We start from the raw sequence: 23,676 nt of genomic DNA, 5'->3' as shown, positions 1-23,676 counted from the left end.
ACGTGTGCCTTTATTCTCGATATATCCGTACCTACGATATTCCTTCAAGTGCAATAGTAACACGTTTACCAACTTATTGATAATCTTTATCTTATCTACCATACTGGCTTTCGAAATAAGTCTGGTCAAGAACTTGCTCAACAAGTCCTGCGCCTCGTCGGGGAACGACTTGTCATTACTTATATTCTTATACCAAATCTCTATACACTTCGCGTTTATCTCTCGCGTCGTTTCTGTCACGTTTAGCTTTTTTCTTTTCGTCAAAGGGACCTCGTTCTTGCGGCTGCCGGTCGACGTCGCGTCATTATTGCACTTAATACTATCCTCTTGTGCAGAATTCGAGTCCTTTTGGTTTTCACTGTCACTTTTGCGAGTGATGACCTCTATATCGCCGTTCTCGTCCACCGAAGAATCCTCAGAGCTCAGCTGACCTGCCAGTCTAGCGTGTATCCACCTGTTCACGAACTCTAAAGCGATCGGACTGTTCGCCTTCAGTGTGAGGCGCAGCAAGCAGCAACTCAGCCATACGGATATAATTGTGATAAATACAGCCCAGGAAATGGAAACGTATATCGGCAGAACGGCGAGACCCGTCCAGCCTTGCACAACCAAGGACAATATTGCAGCTGCTATACTAAAAACTAGTAGTATTTGGTTCAACCAACTCATCGGTATGACTTTCTCCATTTTGCGTTACACCGTAATGCTTTAAATTACGCAATAACTTAAGCGTCACATTTTGTGCTACAGTAACCGGAACCTGCCAAGAGGAGAGAGATACACTTAATTTCTTTTCAGTTTATCGTCTGTATTGTATGTGAAATAATGCTACACAGTTAAGAGGTGGTGAGATACACGCTTGCTTTTGCAGAAACTGATAGAATCTTACTCGTTCGTGTCAACGCTTGCGGGAGATGCAATTCGAGCAAGCGCGTATCTTGAATATTTTCATTACAAATGCATATGTAAATAGACGTAAACATGGAGTAAGCGAATTGCCGTAGTAGAATTAAACGTGTACAGGTCGAATTAATTGATAATTCTAAAAAAACATACCACGTATGCATTCCCACTTCACGCACAGCTGTTTATCGCCATTCCCAGAGGTTCCCTCGTAGGCGATTAACCTCGCCGTCAACGCGATTCGGGGTCACGTCGCGAGAGGATCGGCGCCCGCACCTCCTCGTCATCTGTTACGATAAATCCATATCGCGCGGCGACCCCATTTATGTCGATTTGTTCGCGTAGACGATCTCCGTCAACATTCCCCGTCCTGTTACGCGCGACGCGGTCGCGGAACACGCATCTTCGCGAGATCATCGGCCATTATTCGTTTTCGGGGGGCTGACGACGTCACGTGACGATCGTGTGTACTTCGTGACACCGACGAATAAATCTCGACCGTAGGTAAATGTCCATAATTATCGACGGAGCTCCGCATTGAAGGGCGCTCTGTTCTAAGGACTTTTCGGTTGGCCACCCTGGCCAGAGGCGAACAGACGACGGACTGCGGACACGACGATTGTCATTTTGCACGAGTGTGTTGCGTGAAAACGACTGCCCTTGGTCAAGGTATTCCCGGCGAAGATGTTAAATTCAGCGAGCGTGATCGCGCGCCAGGCGGTGAGGAGATTCACGACGAGCGTGGTCCGCAGGGGAGGTCACCACGATCCCTACGACGGCATTCCCGGATATGTGAGTGACGAATTTTGGACGATTGCATAACGTGCCCGACGTGCGCGGCGCCCCCGATGACGAGCACTACGTCTAACCCGCGATACCTCTTCTTGCAGAATTTCCCCTTCAGCACGAAAAACAGGCACGTATTTCTAGCTAAGTTCTTGATCTACCTCGGCAGCGGATTCTGCGCTCCCTTGATCATAATTCGTCATCATATGCTGAAATAAGCTTCTAGTACATCACATGTCATCTTGGGAGTCAGGTATTTTATAATAAATATTTATTATATAATTCTAATTTCTTGACTTTTGCGCTCGTGAATGCGTGTTAACGCGATATATGTATTTTTGATTAATTGACAAAAGACTCTGGCATTGTCCTAATTGTCACTCTTTTTTTTTTCAGATTATCTGGCTGTGTTGCACTAGTATAATATCCTGTTGTTCGATTATGCTAGAATAATGCAATAGGAAATGTATTCGTAATAAAAGATTTATCAACATCCAAATGTCTATCAGATGTAGAAGCTTATTAAAGTTGTTATATCATTTTTCTCCGTTGTGAACTTGTAATCCTACTTAGTAATAATTCATCTGGAGTACAATCAGGTATTTAAATTTTATTTGCTAATTATTTTTGTTTTCTTTCCTACTTTCTATGCAACCCAGACAGCACTATGTCCAATGTATATCTATCAGGACATAAGATTTATTTGGTTTATTAATTATTTTTTTAGATTTCTTATTTTTTAGTAGATGTCTTATTAAGATGTTTTGATTTTGGACATTCGTACTGTCTGGGAAGTCATCAATAATCATTCATCTAAAATATTGAAAAGATAGTCATTGATGGTTTGAGTGATAAAAAGAATTTGTAGATAATTAGATAAGATATATAAAGAATAAGTGATATTTTTAGAAATACAATTATATAATCATAAACAATAATGTCTCAAAATGTTTTACGATCGTGTATTACGCATACAACATTTATTTATAACGTTTTATCTCCAATACAATGGATATAATTAATGTGCTATTTGATAGATATAGTTATATCTTAAAAGTAAATATGTATGCAACACTGGATAAATGTTGCATAGTCTTTCAATTAATAATCGAGCCTAAAATATCTTACAAGCTTCTCTTAGACTACACAATTCTCTTCCGTGCTACTCGCAGTACGTTTTCTTATACACGTGTGCATCTTTTGTCACGTATCAAAATCACATTCTGGCAACCGCGGTCCCTTACGATGCGACCGCTTTAGATAATCTATATAAAATAGACAGTTTATTACATAGACGCGTGAATACGTGACATTCATGTGTACAAGCAGAATCAGAAGGTCTTATGTTATTATTTTAATATATCGAAAAATGCTTACGGTTGTTATAATCTTCGTGAGACCGATAGGAGTCTGGGCTAATAACTGGAGCATTCTTTATACGATGCGATCCCCATTCATCTTCGTGTAGCTGTAATGAAATCAAATGAAATTAAGTTCAGTGAATAACTTCAATTCTGCTAAATTTATAATAATGTAAGATTTTTTTTAGAGACGTTAAAAATTTGTCAGCGATTTAACGAACGTGCGCCTTGTCGTATTTCCTGCTTTCATTCTGTTTTCGGCGTTTCTTATTTACATGAAACTTTCCCTTCTTTTTCTTGACTATATACTCGCTATCCCATTGCTGATCTTCGTTTTCACTCGCGTCCTTAATCAACGGTTGCTCCTCCATCGGGTGTTTCTATAAAGTAAGAAAAAAATTTTATCTTGTTTAAATTCTAACATTACACCGTAGTTTTACCTCTTCAAACATGTCTTGCTTCACAGTAAGACCAGCTATTCGCTTTACGAAGAATTTCTTTTTAGCGCAGCAAATTATCCATACTAATAGCAAACATATCGACAGCATCGCGCCAACACTCGCCAGAGTTACCATTACAGCGGAGAAAGAATTCCAGAGCTGTGAAAGTAAACGATTTATATGTTGTTAAATAATATTCCAGATATTATTTAAAAAATAATGTCGAATATTATTACACAATATATAATTTAATTTTTTAATAAAATGTCTTATGTCCCGATTTTGGGCATGCGGGTGTTGTCCGGGATGCCACACTAATAAATATCGAAATCAGAATAGCGCGAAATATGGCAATTTTGAAAAATTATATTTTACAAGTTGCAATCGGATACGCACCATATTGTAGCAGCCTTTCGTCATTGGATTAGTGCACGTGCGACAAACTCTGGCGCCGTGATTCGGCTGAAATGTGCCGGGCGGACATCTTTTACAATGCGATATTCCGTCCTCGCTATAAGTGCCCACATTACAAGGAACTGAAAAGATCCGTTAGCCGCTAGTTAATTTATTAAATCATATTGATTTTCCTTTCGTGCGAATTACGTACCACAACGTGTTTCACGAAGACCATATCCCGCTGGACAGCTGGAGAACAAACCGATATTGCTGGACCTTCCGGCGAACGCGTTTGCATCGGTCTTCCCTCTCTTCCGTCTCGCGAACGATGACTTTTCGACGATCGGCACCAGTCTCTGCTCGTAATGCGGCAATCTGAAAATAACTATAGTTAAAGAACTCTATAGAGATGTATTGTGAGTTATATAAGACCGCAATTAATTTTATAAAATTAGAAATATTTATTAATTATTTGTATTAAATCTTGCTGCAAAGAGAGAGAGAGAGAGAGAGAGAGAGGGAATCTTCCGAACAGAAAATTTAAAAAATTCTTTTTAACGTAATGGTACTTTAACGAAAATACAGGAAAATCTAGAATAGATAAAATTAATTTTTGCATTGTAAGAAAGTAGAAAATATGTTGCAACAAAGTAAAACGAATACATATTTGTCAACTAACTAGTCTTCCCGAGGAAGATTTGCAAATTTTTACTCAGTATCAGCGAGAGTTTATCTTGAATGGCTTTAAGACAGAAAACGTTACAATGCTTGGGGTCGATCGTCATCAATTTAATAATATGCGATGGCACTAGCAGAATATTTATTGTAATCTGTAACCCAGAACGCATTTAATTAATCAAAATTGAGAAAGATCCGTGAGAATGTACACCATTTTATGTACATACAAAGAAACGCACTTGACTTCGGGAGCAAGAAGGCGTTAAGACGTAAGCGTTGCAGACATCCGCTTCGCATATAACGCTGTTCAATTTTATGGGTAGATACGTTATCAGCACGTCCAAGTCCCCTTCGTCGCAAGATCGTACACGATAACGATTCTCGCCGTGGACAATGTACCTCGGCAGCGTGACAACTGCGAAAGGATCTCTTTTTAGCAAAGTCAAGTGTTTGTCCCCTTGCACGTCGAACTAAAATATAAGTAGATATTGATTAGAAACCAGTGATTCATATAACCTTGTAAATGAATCTCATAAACGGTCTCCACGGGCTCCTCGTTGTCGGGGCTCATGTATGTCATGATGCAAGTGTAGTTTCCCGTATCTTTCGCGTTCACGTTTCGTAATTCCAAATCGCCGTTCTCCGCTACGAAACCTACAACGAATCAATTTCCAAATGCGTTCTAATTTTAATTCCGAAATTTTCTTTCGAATCCGAATATAACAGAATGATACGATGCCGCACCGAAGAGTGCGATACCGTCCGTTCTTTTCCACGTGTAACTCGGTCTGCTAACACTTGACAGCCACGTGATACCATTGCCGTCTTGATTACAAGGTAAATTGAGATTGAGACCGGGCAATGAGATGACATCGTGATCTAGAAAAAGAGATTCTTTGTATGTTATTAATATTTTCGATATTAAATATTTGATGAAAAATTTGCGACAGAATTACCACTATCGAGTTCCGAGTCGCTTTTGAAGTTGTCCTCCAGCTCTTCCAGCTTGATATATTTTTGACCCTTCAGCGATTCGGTGTTGTAATGCGGTTGTGAAAATTCTCTAGCCTCCTCCATGTCAGCATCCATCGAGATCACTATTTTATCTTGAATGTCTTTATATTCGCTGCAATTAAGTGTCTTAATTTCGTCTAATGGAAAGTTTTTTCTGTCCAATAGAGATCTTATGTTATTAACTACAGTCACGATGTCGCAAATGCAATTGAAACAATTATGAATTTTTTTTTCATGCGACGCAGATGTTGATTTATTTTTATGATCGATCATTTTGGAATGCGTTACTTTCTCATTCTTATCGGCGGTGCTTTTTACTTGATTCAGCGACTTTGTCGTCGTTTTATGATATTTATTTTTTGTACTCACGACACAATTGTCTGTATTATGAAGAATGTGTAAATTAATGTTTTGTGATGTTTGCGATTTTTGTTTTTTCTTATGCTTGTTTGTGACATCTTTATGCTTAATAATTTGACGCTTCAATTTATTCGCATTAACAACGCACAGCTTGCGACTTTTTGCTGTTATTAAATCTTTGTTGCTGGTACGCCAGAAATCGTTAAATCGTATCGTTTCCTTTTCCTCGAAAGCCCGTTTGTAAGAATTTGATTCGTGTAACTTTTGCGAATTGCGTTTCAATTTTTTCGCCACCTTGGGTTCGTAAAATTTCGTTTTTAGCTTGTAACGCAATGCATTAATTTTATTTCTTGTTACGTTTTTAAGACTGACATTTCGCTTTTTAATAGGAATATGCTGCTTCATCCCATTGTTATAAATGTTCCGTTTACGATAAAATACATTAGACTTTATTTCGTCATTTCGTTCGTTTTGAAGGACAACATCGAAACAGGTTGTCCTAGTGATCGATACGCCGATGGTTTTGCTTTTCTTAGTCGTCGTACGTAATACTGACGGTTCCGTAACGAAGTCGAGTTCCCAAAATCTAGTACCGCCTAAATGATACGTTGTACTTCTCTCGGTGGGCCATGCTTGATTCAGTAATTCTCTTTCATTTTCAGTCGTTCTTTTATCCTTGCTTCTGTCTAAGAATCTTTCGTGTGTCCGTGTCGATGTTTCATGTTCCTCATAATTCATATAATCTATAATTAAAATTATATATAATATATTAAGATTATATTAGAAAGAAAGAAATTTACATCTAAAAGGTTTTATTTTGTGTGGTATCTAATATTATATTAACGTAAATAAATATAAAAATAAATAAAGAAATTTGTAAAAATTAGATCAGAATCCTTAAAAAGTTAAGATTAATTTTATCATACTTTCTATCATATCCTCGATATATTCATCATCCTCTTCCATTCTTTTCTCCATTTCGTCTGACAGTTCATCGTCTTTTTCTTCAATCTCATAGTATGGCGTTGTAATTTTTCTATCTTCCCCAAATTCAGTTACATAAATGTCATTTGATTCAGATAAAATCGCTGTTAGTTCGTCTTCATCTGGTTTAGCAGATATTATTTCATGCGTTTGTTTGTCCTCATTGTAATTGAGATGTAGCACATTTACCGTGTAAGCCCCGTTCTTTTCAGCTATTGCAGTTGTTGTTTTTTTATTCGAAATATTGGCCGTACTTATCCTTGACCGAAATTGTGCATTGTTCTCTATCGGTGAAACGTCTCTTTTTCGGACATTTGCTTTGTCGTCAATAGGAAGATCACTTTTTCTTGCAAAAATCAAATTATGTCTAAAGAAAGTGTTTCTCTTTCCATATTTCTTACTGTCCATCGTAGACGTTGCGGTCGGTTGGAAGAAACTTTCATGATGTTCAAGAACACGTTCATACAGAGGGGTTTTACCTCGAAAATCGCTAGTCGTATTTCTTTGCGTGTCAATAATAGTTGCAATATTTTTTCGAAATTTTCTCATTTTTTTGTAGATTCTAGTGAAACCTTTAAAGTGTTGCAGCGGCTTCGTGCTTTCGTTGCTCAGCCATTCGTGATATGACAGCTGCAGATTGTCGATCTTACGTGTAGTCTCTTTCACCCTTCTACGATCCCGAAAATTTGATAAAACATTCCCTCTCGGTCTTCTAATTTTTTTCGTATTTTGCAAAGCGAGAAGCCTTCTGCTTAATCGACCGACTGATTCTTTGTTTTTTTCGGGAAAATACGGCAGACAGATTTTTTTAGTCACAATGTTCCTTCTTTTTTTATCTAAGGGAATTGTTGTATTTTCTAGAACATTCAAACATATTCGTTTCGTCGCTATTTCATCTTCTTCTTTTTGTGTAACAGTTTTTTCAAAAACAGGCTTTGTCCATTTTTTCTCTTCGATTTCTTTAATTTCTGTATATCGAGACGTTACCATCTTCGTGGTCGTCCGATTTTCTTTCTTCTCGATTACTCTTTTAGTTTGTGTCGTCAATTGAGCTTTTGTAGTGGTCTTTTCAGTCGGTGGCACTGGCGTTGATAAACTTGTGAGCACAGTCGATTTCTCGAGTGGTGTAATTGACGTTTTTTTCTTCTCAAACTCTTTCACGTATCTTTCAAATTCTATTATATCTCTCTCTAATCTTTCCTCTCTTTCCAGCAAAATCTTTTTCCTCTCCTCTAATTCGCGCTCCTTCTCACGCAGTTCTTCTTTCAATCTTTCTATTTCCTCGTCGTACTTTATCTCTGTAATCGTCTTTATCTGTGTAGTGCCAATAGCCAAAGTCGATGATATGGTTGTGCTGGTAAACTCTAATGCCGGTGAAGTGAATAAAGGTTTACTATAAATTTCTGTATAAGTTTCTGTGTATGTTTCTTCTGTAGTGTACCAAGTAGGGGTTGTAACTAAAGTTACTAAACTGGTCTCCTCAAATCTTTCACTTAATGTAGCAATGGGTAAAGTAAATTCGGTGACCAATGTAATTGGCCTAGTAATGGTAGGTGACGCGAATAAAGGTTCGCTATAAAGAGTCATGTAACTCGTAGTATGCATTTCTTCGATAGTATAAGGAGTCGTAGTTTCAATTGAAACTAAACTGATATTGTATAATTCTACGATAGATGTAGTGACATATGGCACCAAGGTTACATATTCCGTAATTTGCACTTTCTCTATCTCTTCTGTAATATACATAATAGGTGTGATTTCCTCTGTAGTATAAGGTATAACTGTTTCCTCTGTAGCGTATGTCGTAAATATAATTTCTTCTACGGTTGTTTTCTGTGTCGTAGTATATGTCACAAATGTAATTTCCTCTGTGGTACTGAATGGAATTGTTTCCGTTGGAATTTCGACTAAACTCGACGTAGCAGTAGACATTTCGAGACTAGAAAATGTGACTTCAATCTCCGCAGTCGATATAGTTAAATTTTTTGCAACAGTATAGACAGGAGATGTGATCGAGGTAGTGATAATAGTTGTAATATAGCCCTCGGTTGTACCGGCTGTTGTAAGATTTTTTTCTTTCTCTTTTTCACGCTGCATCATTTTCCTTCGTTTCTCTTTCTCCACGTCCCACTGCCTCTCCTTCTCCTTAAGCCATTCTTCTCTCTCTGCCATTTCTTTCTCGTGTTTTCTGAGATCATCGAGTCGTTGCAGTAATTGTTCTTTCTCTTCTCGCGCGACAGTTTCGCTCGTCGTGGTAAATACAAGTTCAATTTCGGTCGTGATAAACGGCGTGACACGTGTAACAGCTTCCTCTTCCGTCATCGCCGAAGTGGTAACTTCATAAATGGTTTCGATAATACCTTCGATTTCGGAAGTGCTCATAGTCGTCACGCCCGCTACAAAAGCTTCTCTCTCCGATAATGTCGTTACTGCCGATGAGACGAAGACGGAAGTTAACTTCTCCACGGCAGTCTCCTCGGTCTCTGTTGAAACTCGTTCCGAAGCCGTAGTCTTTTTTAGTGCGATCTCCGGAATTTCTTTAGGTTTTGTGGTGAATTTTGGCGAGGTAACGCGCCATATATGCGTGAAGCGTTCTAAATCTGTGTACTTAGGAGGAATCGTTAGGTATTCAAGCGGCTCCGTCGGAATTTTAAAAGTTGTCGAAGAGGGGAGCGTGTACTCTTCAGTAGAACCAAAAGTTAACGATATTGTCGTCGATTCTACCTCTTCGCTTGCAGCGGACGTCGTAAATTTTGTTTTCACTTCAAGTGTCGTTACATTTTCAACTGTTGTCGATACGAACGTCGATGCGGACGTTTCCAAGGCAGTTGATGTAACTTCTTCGGTATAAAATATTTCCGAAGTAGCCGCGGTTGAAGTCACATTAATATAAGTCGATGTAGTCAATGTGGTAGATGTAGTTTCAAAAACTGTCGAGTATCTTGTAAACTCGGAAGTTTCTGTTTCATACGAAGACGTTGTACCTTTAATGAAAGGTGGACTTGTTGCCTTTTCTTTTGGCAATTTTGTATATTTTACCGCTACAGTTGTCCCCTTTTCCGTCGTGCTTTCGTATTCATAATCATACCACTTACCAGTCGGCACTTCAGTATCGTATTCTTCGTACTCCTCATATTCCTCTTTGTAAAATGGCTCTTTCGCAACGTAATACTCTGTCTCGGCTTCTAGCATTTTTTCAGTGGTTGCTATCGAAATTGCAACAGTGGAATGAACCGTTGTTTCGATAAATAATGTCACGGAACTTTTTGTAACGTACGTTATCGATGGACTTTCAGTCGTAAATGCTTCTGATACAATTTCTGGTAATGTAGAAATAATTTCCGGTGTAGTGACAGGCGTTTCCGATGTAATTATTATCGATAGAATAGATTCGGAAAATGGAGCAAGCGGCACGGCGATTGCAGCTTCTAAAATCGTTGCATATTTCGGTTTTTCAGTAGTCGGCAACGTAGCAAAGTACAAGCTTGTCTCCGTAATTTCTGTAGCAATTTTTTCCAAAAGTGAAGCAGTTGTCGCGGCTGTTGTGAGTATAAAACTGGTACTCCTGATACTTGTCTCTATTGCTGACATTGTACTTGTTTCAGTGGAAATCAGTATAACTTCCGAAACTGTCGATATTTCCTCGATTATCGGAGTGACGATTTTTTCAATTAATAAAGTCTCTTCAGTTATCGTAGGCAAAGTAATTGTTTCGAGAGGAGTAGTCGTTTCGATAAAAAATGGTGTGATAAAAGATGTCATTGGTGTTGTTTCTTCAATGATAGTGATTTCTTTTGCAGTAATCCAAGTTGTACGTTCTTCCGATGTTAATTCAGCTGTACTTATTGTAACTGTCACTATTTCTTTTTCCGTGCTTTCATAGTAATATTCTTCATATTTTGTGGTTTCTTTATATTCTATTATAGGAGACGTCGGGCCTTCGGTAGTCTCCGTTAAAAAAGATGAAGTAACTGAGGTAGAAGTAGTCTGATAAAGCGTTGTTTCAGTTTCCATTAAAATAGACGTCGTGATTGGCGTTGTTGCCGTAAAATATATAAGCGATGATATTGTACTTTCGAAAATCTCTGTCGTGATTGTGCTAGCAGTTGTACTGGAAACTGTCGCGTTCACGGCCGTGATGGATAATGTAGTCAGAACTGTTTCGATCGTGGACACCGTTGTAGGAATTGACAATACAGCCGTGGTTTGAAATGTCTCGAGTGAAGACGCTGCCGTTGTAAGTATCGAGGAGGCTGTAGTCTCTTCTGTTAAAAACGTAGAAAGCGTAGTATTTGGCGTTTCACCTGGCATCGTACTTGTAGCCAGCGATAGTGGCGTTGTCGTTATTATTTTCAATGACGTGGTTGGAACTGCAGTTTTGAAAGTTATTGTAACAGGTCCTTTTGTCGTAGTCAAAAACGTGCTAGAAATTGTAGTATACGGCGTTTCACTTAGCGTTGTATTTGTAATCAGCGTTTGTAGCGGCGTTATCGTTGCTAATTTCAACGTAGGAACTGCGGTTTTAGCGGAAATTGTTGAAACAGGTGTTATCGAAGAAATTAAAGTGCTTTCAGTTGTTTCCGTGATAAAAATTGTAGTAAAAGTGGTCAGAGTTGACATTGGAAAAAATTCTTTCGGGGTCGTTGGTATGGATAATGTACTCTCTGACGTTGTAAAAAATTTAGTTGTAACATAAGTAGTCGTAATCACTGAAATTTCGGTAGTTCCTAAACTTTCAGTAGATATTTCCATAATTGTTGGCGTTAAGGTACTTGTAGTCTTTTTAACCGGAATTTTGGTAGTTGTTAAAGTTTCCAAGGTTTTTGTAGTCGTTAAAATTGTACTGGTCGGTGGTATCTCGCTGGCTGTCGGAGTTTCGAGAGATGTCGGCGTTCCCGCAGTTACAGTTTTATTAACCGTTAGAATTTCGGTAAATGTTGTAGTTTTTATGGACGTTAAAATTTGAGCAGTTGTTTTAGTTTTAAAAGGCGTTAGAGTTTCAGTAGGTGTTAAAGTTTTGGCACTTGTTATTTCTTTAGTAACTGGAGTTTTGAGAGTTGTCAAAATTTCAGTAGGTATTGAAGTTTTCGTAATTGTTGTAGCTTCTACAGTCGTTGGAATCTCGGTAGCTGCGGTCGAAATTTCAGTAGTAATTATTGTAGTTATTGTAATTTCAGTAGGCAGAGTTTCGGTAGTTGTTGGGATTTCTGTAGCTGTTTCTTCCGCGGTTATAGTTTTCTCAATCTGCGCCACTGGACTCTCGTCTTCCGGTGTTAAAGTAGTTGTCATACCTTCCGTCGACGTACTTAAAATCGTTTCCGTTTTTTCTAAAATTGTAGACGAACGTGCGATTGCAGTAGTACTTTCAGCTTTATACAAAGTTATATTTTCGCCAAAAATAGATTCTAATGTTACAGTTTGAGGACTTGTTGTAGTTGCAAAAAATGTCGAAACTGGTTCCGTTGTAGTTTTAATCGTTAATTCTGTTTCTGTAGTCCCAAATAATGATACCGTTGATAATGTATATAAATATAAAGATACAGTTGTTTCAACAAGCGGACTTCGCGTTATTTCCGTCGCCAGAGATGTACCTTCCACAGCTTCTTCTTCTGTAGTCACGATTTCAGTATATAACGACACGGGCGTCTCTTCGATTGAAATTATAGTAGCTACAGGAATCGTAATTTTCAAAGTAATGTCCGTCATACCTTCTAAAAATGGAGTTAACAGCATGACAGACTCAGTTGTAAAATTTTCTGTCGTCGTAATAATTGGTGCCTCAGTAAAATACGGCAAGAATGTTAACGTGGATAAAGAAACTTTCGTAGTTGTAAAAATCAGCGGTGGCAACGACCCCGTTAGATTCTGCGTGGTCCATAACACATCGGTCGCGTATTCCACGTGAAGTTTTTCTGTCTTGCCCAATAATCGAAGTATATCGTGATAAGCCGTTGCTTCCTTGTAAAATTGCGGATCAGTAGGATGAAATTTTTTCTCTTTACCAGATATTTCACCTGACGTTGCTCTCTTCACATCCTGTTGCATCAGATCTCGTTTATTATCCGATAATAAATGCGCTGAACTATCCTTCTTCATAGATATATCCAAAAAGGGCATATTATTTGGCGAAATTATCGATCTGCTCGTTTGATCATTTCCTTCATAATTTTGCGCACGTCCTTCCACAAAATTACTTTCGCTCGGTACGTCACTATCACTCAAACGCAACAATTTTATAATTGGCCTCGTTGTGCGTTTCATTCTTTTCGATTCGGAATCGGTAAGCTGTCGGAAGGGCTTCACTCGCGTCTCGTAATTTTTCGTCAGTGACTTTAAATTCCTGTTAAATCTCGAATGAGGCAATCTGCGTCCCTTAACGTTGCCTGATTTGAGAAACTTTCCGTCAATTAATTTTCTCTTTTTGATAAAGTTTCTGCGACCACTCCGTACCTCTGAATTGCTTTCGCGTTTACGAAACGGCGTCGTCAATTTATTCAAAAAGAAACCGTCAGTTTTTTTTCTAATTTTTACGCGTTCTGGAACATTTTTATTTTTGGCTTTAATACGTCTCCTGTCCAAAGACTGACTATCAAAACTTTTTGTGGAGAGATCAGAATCGTAATGATCTTCTCTGTCAATTAGTTTCGCAATATTTGTGGCTTTTGTGTCTTTACTCTCTCGCTCGACGACGTCGTTTTTTTTATCGCACAATCTGTTTTGCACATCACTGATGCTTTGGTTGACTACCTGAATTGCGCTTAGCAACTTTTGCAGCTCCGACGACAATGGTTTAATTGCCATTAATAAAGCGTTCGAATTTTCTACAGTAGATTTCGCCTTTTTCAATGACCATTTATCAGTATTTAGAATTAACGGCACAGATGTCACGTAATCTTCTGCATTAAGGAACGAATCTATTTCGGTAGTATAATTACTAAACGATGCCTCATCGATAGCTCTATTATCGTAATTAAAATCGATGGAATGTGTTGACTTTTTATTGCTATATTCGATTTCTGAAATCGAGATTCCGTATTCTCTGTTATCTTTATCTACATCTTCGCTTTTTAAAATGGCATTATTAACGAAGGCGTAAGTAATGTTTGGAAAGAAAATATTATCTTCGTTTGCAGACGCGTCAAAGGCAGGGCTATATTGCGTCGAAATGTCATCTATAAAGTCTATTGTAAATTTATCTTCGTTGCTTCCTGTCAAAAATTTAGAATCGTCCTCTCGACTTCGTGACATATCAAATACTTCTTTATCGTTATTAGTTAAGTACATTTCAACATTTTCCAAAGCGGCCGACGTGTTTATATTGTCATTAAGTACTAAAGTATCTCGGAAATCTGCAGTTGTCAATTCGACACCAAACTCGCTGTATCCTAAAGAATTACCATAATTTCCGCTGTCTTGTTGATTTATTTCATTATTTAATTTTGTCGTAGACAAGATACTCGATTGACCGACATTCGCATTTTCCTTCGAACACACATTATAATTTAAAATATCGAGGGAAGAAGGTGACGAATCGTAAGAATTGATACCGCCACGTGAGTTAATAACTTCCGCGAAGGAAATATTCTCGTAATCCGAAACGGGGGAGATAACTGGTTCGGAAATCTCAGGAGTAGCGTCGATTAAATTCGGATCAGTCTGTAAAGCAATACCCGGATACAAGAAGTCAGGATAGGACGGCGGCACTGGATTTTCTACGGGATTCGCACTTTCTTCGGAGACACGAGGATCGAGGGTGGGATACAAATAATTCGCGTTGTGATCAAATAAACGATGATTACCTCTTTGAATGTATGCTCTACCTACGTCTTTCACATCGTGGTGCATGTGCGCCTTGAACGAGAGAATGGCGGATGTTGCGCTGTCCTTATCTCTTTCCAACAGTTTATATCGCTTAGGTACAATTATTCCATCTACGGCTGTCCGAGGACTCTCTCGGATATTCTTCAAAACGTACAAATCCTTAGATACCGGTACTAATAAAAATCTTTTGTTAGAACCTATCGGACGGTCATTGAATAATTCTTTAACATTGTGTGAATTTGTAGAATCCCTCTGATGTCTGTATCGCCACTGAAATCCTCGAGGACGACTGGAGCTCAGCAAGTCCACGTCAGCGAGTATTTCAGGATGATACGCCGGAGGCAACATTTTGTTATCCAGTCCTTCAAAAGTAGGAGTTCGTACGTCGATCTTAATTTCGGATTTCGGATTTGCGATTTTGGAAAGTATTAGATTTTTGTTAGAAGCATTTAAATCAAGTAATCCCCGCGAATTAGTTTCATTCGCGGAGCGATCATAGTCCAAGTTCTCTAATTGCGATCTCGCAATTGCGTCCAACGATCGAGTAATCATCTCTGTTTCTACGATCGACGGATTTGTCGTAGAATCCAAATTAATAGTGGCAACCATTGACTCTGGGACTCGCCAAATCGGAAATCTCTCCACATTCGAGATACCGTCCTCATTGATATCGTTCGAATTTTTCGCATGTTTCTTTCTTTTTCGCAGACTTCGCTTGATTCGTTTTAAGTTGCTGTTTAAAATTTTTCTACTTTGCGGAAAGCCGATTCGATTCTCTTGTAATGATTGCCTGTTGCGTTTATTTATTGTCTGGATTATATCATCATTGTTAAGTATTTCAGATACTCTATTTCGCGTTGCTCCATTTTTCGGTTTGAAGATGTATTTCATGCTATTTCCTACAAAGAGCGAAAAAAAGAAAACATGCTGGGGTAACATGTGCGATATCATTAAAAAGATGATTATCAGTCGTTTTAGATATTAAAGAAATAGTGTCTTCTATACATATGTGAAAAATATTATAATCTTTATGTTTAATAAAAAAATCACTTGACAGAAATTCGATAAGAATAATATACCTGACATCGTTTTGGCAATATCGCCACCAATCGCGATTCTTGCCACATAAGTCGCAATGTAAAATACGATGAAAAGGATAATTCGCATATCGTCATATCACGGGCATCCTTAGAGGCGGTCCTTCGCTCACGATTCGCGCGTACCGTCGCCGCTATTTCGCACGAATTTTCCATGGAGCATCACACAATGTATCACGAAGATGTACTGTCATAGAAAAGCGATACAGGCGATACAGACTTGAAGTGTTTGCAATGACATGAAGTTTATAAAATTCGTGCAGTTTGACAGGAGCGATATCAATAACTGACGAACGCAAATGAGAACGTTTTATGCATGGTGTAAGAATATGTATTCTTACACCATGGTTTTACGTATAGGATTTTGAAATCGATCACTTATCTTACATAATTTCACTACTTTATCGAAATGATGATGTGAAATTCATCAACGCCTGCAGATATGCAACTGTATGTACATACATATAGTACATACACAGTGCTTACATAACTGTAAACGATTTCGATTTTTAAATTAATATTTTAAATTATTTAAATTTACTTTTAAACAAATGTTTATTAATAAAAAAGTAAGATGTAGTATTTCTTTATTATATATAAAGATAAATCAAATCTACTACATAAAATTAATTGAAAATTTTTAAGATATAATAAAGTGTATTAATGATACGAAATACTTGTCTTGTAAATCTTTCTTCCACACATATTTCTATATATTAAATTAAAAATTTTTTTATAAATTTTCAGAGTTCAAGTTTGGAACAGCAAAGAAAATTAGCATAAATCAAGAATCTCGAAAATTGACAAAAAAGAGAATCAGCAGGAAGATTGCATTCTCTAAAATTCCAAGAATTTTTCGACATTTCCAAGAATTGAAAGAAAAATTGAAAAAATGACAAGTTACAAATTTGCAAAATTTTAAAAGTTAAAAATATCAGAGGAGGCCAAGAAGGTATAAAATATATACAAGCGATATTTTAAAAAATTTCGATTTTATTTTACTTTTTTAATTTTTTCTTTATATTAGGAATTCTTTATTATTATGAAAGACTATAATTTATCAGCTGTTAAGCTAAATTAATTGCTGTTTTATTTTATTTTAACAATAATGTCTACAATTGTCATTTAACAAAATTCAGAAATATCCTAATTTGTCTATATAATTTAATAAATAAATTTTCTTTGAAGGACATGTATTTCAATGCGCACGTGTATGAACCGTCTGTTATGACATTTTATACGATGCTGACAGCTGAGGCGGAGATGTACGATCAGTAGAAAGATAGAAGAGAAAGAGAGAGAAGCGGAGGAAACGCGCGTCTTTCACAAGTGTAATAATATTTGTTTCCAATCTATCGTATGTGTATATACATGAAATCGGTAAACATAATACAAACAGTTATGATTTGATTATTGTCAAGAATTAAAATTGATCTAAAGTGATGCACGAGCATTCGCACGTCGAATCTCATCGCAAAATTAAGGTTATCATGAGAATTTGACATAGGAATATAACAGTTAATATTACGTATGTAAGTATATATAAGAGTATAATACATTATTATAAATATTAAATTGACTGTATATCAAATCAAAAACAACATTTATTTGTAGGTGCTGTCAGACTGTACAAAATGTCATGCTATTCAGAATCTCTCGTGGCTGTTCTGGAGCATGTTTGATAAAGGAGAAACTTGTCCCTTAAGTGGCTTTCGAAAATCATTTTCATTATTCTGATAATCGATAACAACAATCTTAAAAAAGAAGATTTCTTAAACGTAGCAAAATGAAGGCATTCCTTAAAATATTATATTCACTCTGCTGGAGCAACGCATACTTGATAATGGGTATATGCATGGGGTTAAGTTTTAGCCTCCTGTTGATACCAATTGACGTCGACAGACAGCACGACGTGGCGGAGTCTTTCGATCATTCCCTAAACACCTTGGAGGATATAGATCCTTACGAGCCGAGAATAAATACTGACAGTAAGCAACAGCCGCAACAGGTGCAGAAGGCGAGGAAGGCGTTTGTGCGTCCGAGGTACTACTCCACGGAGCTTGGGATCAGGGAGAAGTTGTTCGTGGGAATTATAACGAGCCGCGAGCATCTGCACAGCAGGGACGTGGCGCTGAACAAGACGATTGCTCATATAGTCGACAAAATACGCTACTTTATCTCCATACCAGAAGGGACCAAGCCGAACGTCTCCTTTCCCGGAATCGTGGGATTTACCGACACGAGGAACATCCTGAAGCCCTTCCACGCCATGAAATACATCATCGACAACTATTTAGAAAGCTACGACTATTATTTCCTAATTAAAGATGTGAGTTACGTAAATGCGAGGGGTCTGATGGAGTTTGTGAATAAGATAACTGTGAGCCAGAACGTCCACACAGGCGTTCAAAGTGAAATTGACACCTACTGTTCTCTAGGTAAATAATACAGATTTATAATTTAATTTTTAATTCTAGTCAATAATTAACTGAAACTAAAATTATATATTTTCAGAATCCGGTATACTTCTGAGCAATTCCGTTATACGAGAAATGAAAAATAATCTAGACTGGTGCGTTAAGAACGCGTATTCGGATTCGGACGACGTTAATTTCGGTCGTTGCATTCTCCATTCCACCTCTATGTCTTGTACCAATCATGTTCAGGGACGAAACTTCACGTTTACGCAGTTGAGACCTACATTTAATTTTGAGAAGGACTTCGCCCGATTGACCGAGCAGGACGAATTCCAGAATTCGCTTTCTATATATCCTGTCTACGATCACATGCTCATTTATAAATTTAACATGTACTTTGCTGCGGTGAGTTTTTCTGAAATAATACGTAAACGAATATAAAGCATTTTATAAAAAATATAAGTTGCATGTGTGATATTATGGAATTCCAAGACATTTGTAGCTTTGTATTTATAACATACGTAATACTTTCAGATAAACGCCATTAAAGTTCACAAACAGATTACCGATATACGCAAGGTAATATCCGCGACCGCTCATCTGGGCCCGTCGAATCAACGTAATGTTTCATGGCCGATTGGAAATCAGCCTGGAAATAGGCCTCTAGGACGTTTCGACGTTTTGCGCTGGTCATACTTCAACGCATCCCACGTTTTCTTCGAGACCGACTTCATTAATATTCAAGAATTGAAGGGCGATACAAAATCCGACATAGACTACGTGATAAACACAGCTGTGAACAATATTATAAACAGATACGATAACAAACTAAACTTCGTCAGATTGCTGAATGGCTATCTAAAGTTCGACGCGTCCAGAGGGATGGATTATATACTCGACCTAGTATTTAGCGAAATGGCCACGGGCAAGGAAGTAAGGAAGCGAATCGAGGTCTGCAAGCCGCTGGGAAAAGTGGAAATCATACCCGTGCCCTACGTGACTGAAAATACAAGGATTAATATAATCGTCACTATCGATCTGAGCAAAAAGCAAGACGCGTTAAACTTTATCGAACACTACGCACAAAACTGCATGGAAAAGAAATGCAAGACCTTCCTCATGATGGTTAGTTCAAGCGCATTTTAAAAAGTATATTATTTTTTCTAATATATAATGTTATATAAATGACTATAGTTTTGTAATAAGTAACATTAAAATATTGTACATTTATATATTATTTATATATATTATATTTTTGTAGGTGCTCTTGTATAATTCAGATTCACCGTCGAAAGGTAGAGGCGACGTCTATCACGAAGTAAAAACGTACATATCTATGCTGAACGAGAAGTACAAAAAGGACCAATCTAAAATTACTTGGCTCTCAATACGATTGCCAACCAACGTAACCTCCATAGATCTGGATCCGATGTTGAAGATTGCTGTGACCGACTTGTGCGCGAAGAAGTTCTCGTCGGAAAGTCTGGTTCTTCTCATGGAGACAGGAACGAAACTGAAAATGGATTACCTAAACAGAGTAAGTATGCGGTATACACTGACGTTAATAATATATTATATATAAATTACTTCAAATACTATTAATTCATTTTATTGTCTGCCAGGTTCGAATGAATACCATTAGCCACTATCAGATATTCAGTCCGATTCCGTTCATTGAATTCCATCCCGATATAATATACACAGACGAAGCGGCCCACGACGAAGTGGATGTCAATAGTAATTATGGCAAATACGACGAGCAGAATTACAACAACATCGCGTTTTACATTAAAGACTACAACGCAAGTATGCATATGTCTTCATCAACTCGTTTCGTAAAGTCCGAATAATTTTGATATGAACAAAATTTGACGCTTTCGTTTAAATGTGTTTCAGTGCGGCAGACAGTCGAGGCGAACATTCCGTTAGTGCGAGCGGACAAGGACATTGTTGCTCTACTAAAACTTTCCAAGCACAGCCCCGTAACTTCCTTGTTCGAGATGTACGTGTCATTCAGCGATATGCATGTATTTCGCGCGATAGAACCGACGCTGAAGATAAAATACAAAGATGTCAACTGTGACGACGCTTCCAACGACAGTATTTTTAAGAGTTGCCTTAAATTCAGAAACAATCACTTGGGTAAACGTAGTCAATTAGCTAGACTGGTATTGGATTACCAGAGCTATCAAACATAAAAAAAAAATGTAGATTGCAGTATGTAAGTTTTACAAAGAGAAATGCTATTTAATGTAATTTATATATTCAGGATGAACGCTTATTCCTGTATAGAGTAAAAGTAGATATGTTTAGAATTATCTACATCTTAGAACAAAAATGTTCAATATACGTCTGTTAGATATATTTTTTATATAGATTTATATACAAGTCTATATATTATGTATTTTATTTATTCATATATTTTAGCCTTGAAATAAATATATTCTTAAGTGATATAGTTAGTTTACTGCTAAAAATAGATCGGATTCTTGAAACTCGTAGAAAAATAATTGCACCTCTTAACAATTACATGCAAACGATACAATGACCATGTATAAAAGTTTTAAGAAATTTGACGAGTTATTAATCGGTAAAATTGTCGATATTAAAATAATATCGTAAAATACAAACTATATATTACAATGTAAAATATAAACTATATATTACAATGCAAGTTACAAATCCAAATACAAGTGAAATGCAAGTACAAGTGAGTTAGACACGTGCAATCAATTTCCTTGGATAATTTTTTTAAAGTCTATACGATATATCACCGTTAATCACTATCCGATTCTGATTCAGATAACTGCAGATCGTCATTTAAGAGATTGTCCGCCGCGAACAACGTGGGTGAGGCAGTTGTACCATTCAAATTACCTAAAAAAAATAGCATTTTTATATATTTAATCTAATTTTAAACAGAAAGTTTAATTGAAGTTTTTAATAAATTTATGAAAAAATGGCACGGAGAAAAGTTACAATCAATATATTTTCTATTCACCATTAATCGCTGTTGGCACTGAGACGTTTTCCGTCTCGTAATCGCTGCTCGAGCTGTCGGAACTCGAACTGCTCGAACTAGAATCGCTCTCCAAGGTGGTCGATTTTGTATTCGATATTGAAGCTGATTGTGCTACAGTCTGCGCAGAGGAAGACCCTGGCATTGATGCTGACGGCGCAAAATCGTCATTATCTGATCCAATCAATGGCAAACTGGCCAGAGTCGGTGCTCCACTCGACGATTGGACGGGCGAAGAGCTGACATTCAAATAAATTATATTATAGCACATTCAATAATTTCATACTTAAGTATTTTGTAATAATAAATCTATTTGTAGAATATTTTATGTGAAACACAAACGAAAAAGGAAACAGTAAGATTACTATTGTATTTGATATAGGCTCCATTCGTTATGCACTGTGAGTAAAAATCTATAGTTTGTTATGTATGCTATAGATTTTCAGTACTCACAGCGAAAATGGATCGCAACCGTATTAATACAAAGTATTTCAGAGGCAGTATCCCAGTCCTCAATTGTGTATCTTGGAATAAGGTGAAAATTACCAAAGTGAGCAAATTCATTAGAATATTTTTGATTACATTGGCCAATATTATAGTTGATTTGCTCATTTTAGTAATTTTCACTTCGTTTTAAAATGCACAATTGACCCCTATATGCTACTGGATGAATGTCATTGTGCAGCTTTTCTTAGATAAGAGCTGCGCAACGCACTGAAAATCCTCAGATCATTGATTGACTAAGAATTTTGGATATTTCTGCAGCCAATTAACATGCTGGAAAAAATACGTCGAATGTAAAGGACAATAAAATATTAGTCTAAAATTAGAAAAAAATATTTAGCAGCAAGCGGCAGAAGCAATGCAGTTAAAAGCAGCATAAAAATATTAAGCAGAAGCAAATAAAAAAAATTGTATTCTCTACCATCATTTTTTACAGCTAACTTAAAGAAAATTTTTTTAAGGATTAATGCTCGATTATCGGGTAAATTTTTTTTAACGTACGGTGATGTCCGTGGCGAATTCTGTTTGGGATGCAATTGCAATGAGGGTTCCCTCTTTTTCCCACTAATAACTTTAGTTCTCCCATTCGCCCTGCCATATGTGGGACTTCTCTTAACCTCAACGGGCATAGAAGTATTATTACTTTTTTTAGGTTCCGCTCTACAAGAAACAAGATTCACAATAATATCTGGACAAGACACAACAACGATAAATAGCGGATCGCGTAATAAACGTACCGTGTCTTCTTAACCTGGATATTCGCGCTCAGCTTCTCCAACGTAACCTCCCCGGTGGCCTTGTCGATGACTAGAACGTACTCCTTGTTGTAGGGCCTCTGCGAGCCCTTGAACACGGTGTGAGGGGTGCCGGCGCCGTCCAGATGTGGCACGGTGACTGTTACCGTGTTGTCCGAGCCCACGTCGACTCTGGCCTCCTTGGAGTCGTCGACGCTGGCGGGCTTGAAGTCATCTGGAAAAAAATCCACACAATTAAATGTGCTCCGAGATCAGACGTATTCGGTCGGGAAAAGTTTTGCATTCTCATCTGCGGAGATTCTCGCTTCGCTTCGGGCTACAGATTCTACGTGTCGTCGAAGCGAAGGACCGAGACTGCCGTTCTGTGTTCTCTACTATGGTCTCTTGATCCCGAGAGATCGCAACTTACATTTCAAGGTGTGAAACTTGGAGCTGTTGCTCGTGAAACTGGGCCCGAGTTTGAGCTCGCGGACTTCAGCTCCTAAACCAAGTCGCTCGACCATGCTGGCACTTTGCATCACCACCGATCTTTTTCTCTTTGTAGTCCTTCCTGCCCGTTGTTTTTAATAAAAAAATAAGCGGAGTAGGTGAACGCATACAGAGCACCGATAGCCTTCTTTTCCGTTTCCCTCTCGTTATTCAGTAGCACTCTGGAAATATTGAGCTAAATATGGTATGTAATTTTAACGCCTGCACTTATGTTGACTATGGACCGCTTTGGATTTTCTCGGACCCTCTTCGATGCTTCGAGGCTTCGAGCTCTCTCCGGAAATGACGTGCGAAACGACAAACGCGCGCCACCGGCAAATATACAGACAAATTGGAGTGTGCCAAAACTTTACTCGTATACAGAATTGTGACCTTTGCAATTTTTATTAGAACAGTCTAAAAGAATATAAAGATATGATTGACTATCATGTACGCTATCTAATCTTTTTACTTTTTACGTACCATAGGACATGGTACGCGCGTTACATGAAAAATCTCTGCCATATGGGACGGCACCCTAAGTGAGGTTCGAATCTTCGCTAAGTGGGGTTTGAGTCTCCGCTAAGTGTTCGAATCTTCGCTGTGGGGTTTGAATCTCCGCTAAGTGGGGTTTGAGCCTGCTGATAGGATCGTAAAACGATCGTCGTGCTTG

At 37.7% G+C, this 23,676-nt stretch overlaps 5 protein-coding genes across 10 annotated transcripts in view; 1 reads left to right on the top strand and 4 right to left on the bottom strand.

Annotated features, from left to right (window-relative positions):
- Positions 1–1,608, bottom strand: part of LOC105451195 — a 4,912-nt gene extending 3,304 nt beyond the window's left edge. The window contains exons 1-2 of the mRNA XM_011691498.1: positions 1,057–1,608; positions 32–760 (exon numbers count right to left, since the gene is read on the bottom strand). Coding sequence (XP_011689800.1) covers positions 32–687 — 656 coding nt within the window. The 5' untranslated portion in view covers positions 688–760; positions 1,057–1,608. The remainder of the gene's footprint in view (positions 1–31; positions 761–1,056) is intronic.
- A 568-nt stretch (positions 1,609–2,176) lies between these two features.
- Positions 2,177–13,114, bottom strand: LOC105451173 (mucin-2-like). Of its 4 annotated transcripts, XM_011691468.1 has the most exons (13): positions 12,631–13,114; positions 6,865–12,570; positions 5,521–6,681; positions 5,309–5,443; positions 5,081–5,218; positions 4,804–4,979; positions 4,566–4,716; positions 4,098–4,271; positions 3,887–4,026; positions 3,491–3,649; positions 3,272–3,430; positions 3,067–3,157; positions 2,177–2,954 (listed from the first exon to the last, which is right to left on the bottom strand). In XM_011691468.1, the coding sequence occupies exons 1-13, from the start codon at positions 13,037–13,039 to the stop codon at positions 2,893–2,895; spliced, it is 8,661 nt and encodes a 2,886-aa protein (XP_011689770.1). In that variant the 5' UTR covers positions 13,040–13,114; the 3' UTR covers positions 2,177–2,892. The 4 variants fall into 4 exon arrangements, with proteins under 4 accessions (XP_011689770.1, XP_011689763.1, XP_011689780.1 ...); XM_011691461.1 differs by having other exon boundaries at positions 6,865–13,114; XM_011691478.1 differs by lacking the exons at positions 2,177–2,954; positions 3,067–3,157; positions 3,272–3,430; positions 3,491–3,649; positions 4,566–4,716 and having other exon boundaries at positions 3,945–4,026; positions 4,098–4,261; positions 4,792–4,979; positions 6,865–13,114.
- Positions 13,054–16,147, bottom strand: LOC105456525. Its single transcript, XM_011700626.1, has 3 exons — positions 15,823–16,147; positions 13,117–15,642; positions 13,054–13,061 (listed from the first exon to the last, which is right to left on the bottom strand). Exons 1-3 carry the CDS (start codon positions 15,908–15,910, stop codon positions 13,054–13,056), a joined length of 2,622 nt encoding a protein of 873 aa, XP_011698928.1. The 5' UTR covers positions 15,911–16,147.
- Positions 16,148–16,164: 17 nt separating this feature from the next.
- LOC105451144 (chondroitin sulfate synthase 2) lies at positions 16,165–20,964 on the top strand. Its single transcript, XM_011691422.1, has 9 exons — positions 16,165–16,290; positions 16,588–16,792; positions 17,029–17,372; positions 17,455–18,278; positions 18,355–18,662; positions 18,792–19,382; positions 19,519–19,794; positions 19,880–20,063; positions 20,154–20,964. The coding sequence occupies exons 4-9, from the start codon at positions 17,627–17,629 to the stop codon at positions 20,453–20,455; spliced, it is 2,313 nt and encodes a 770-aa protein (XP_011689724.1). The 5' UTR covers positions 16,165–16,290; positions 16,588–16,792; positions 17,029–17,372; positions 17,455–17,626; the 3' UTR covers positions 20,456–20,964.
- On the bottom strand, positions 20,649–23,413 carry LOC105451151 (ell-associated factor Eaf). Of its 3 annotated transcripts, XM_011691440.1 has the most exons (6): positions 23,249–23,409; positions 22,945–23,185; positions 22,518–22,749; positions 22,282–22,440; positions 21,259–21,515; positions 20,649–21,134 (listed from the first exon to the last, which is right to left on the bottom strand). In XM_011691440.1, exons 2-6 carry the CDS (start codon positions 23,051–23,053, stop codon positions 21,034–21,036), a joined length of 858 nt encoding a protein of 285 aa, XP_011689742.1. In that variant the 5' UTR covers positions 23,054–23,185; positions 23,249–23,409; the 3' UTR covers positions 20,649–21,033. The 3 variants fall into 3 exon arrangements, with proteins under 3 accessions (XP_011689742.1, XP_011689735.1, XP_011689750.1); XM_011691433.1 differs by having other exon boundaries at positions 22,945–23,409; XM_011691448.1 differs by lacking the exon at positions 22,282–22,440 and having other exon boundaries at positions 22,945–23,413.
- Between the last annotated feature and the right edge of the window lie 263 nt (positions 23,414–23,676).

The sequence above is a fragment of the Wasmannia auropunctata genome, unplaced genomic scaffold (genome assembly GCF_000956235.1).
Source record: "Wasmannia auropunctata unplaced genomic scaffold, wasmannia.A_1.0 LD336106.1, whole genome shotgun sequence".
Classification (NCBI taxonomy): Eukaryota; Metazoa; Arthropoda; class Insecta; order Hymenoptera; family Formicidae; genus Wasmannia; species Wasmannia auropunctata.
Note: the sequence above shows the minus strand (reverse complement) of the source record. Positions and strands in the feature narration are given on the sequence as shown.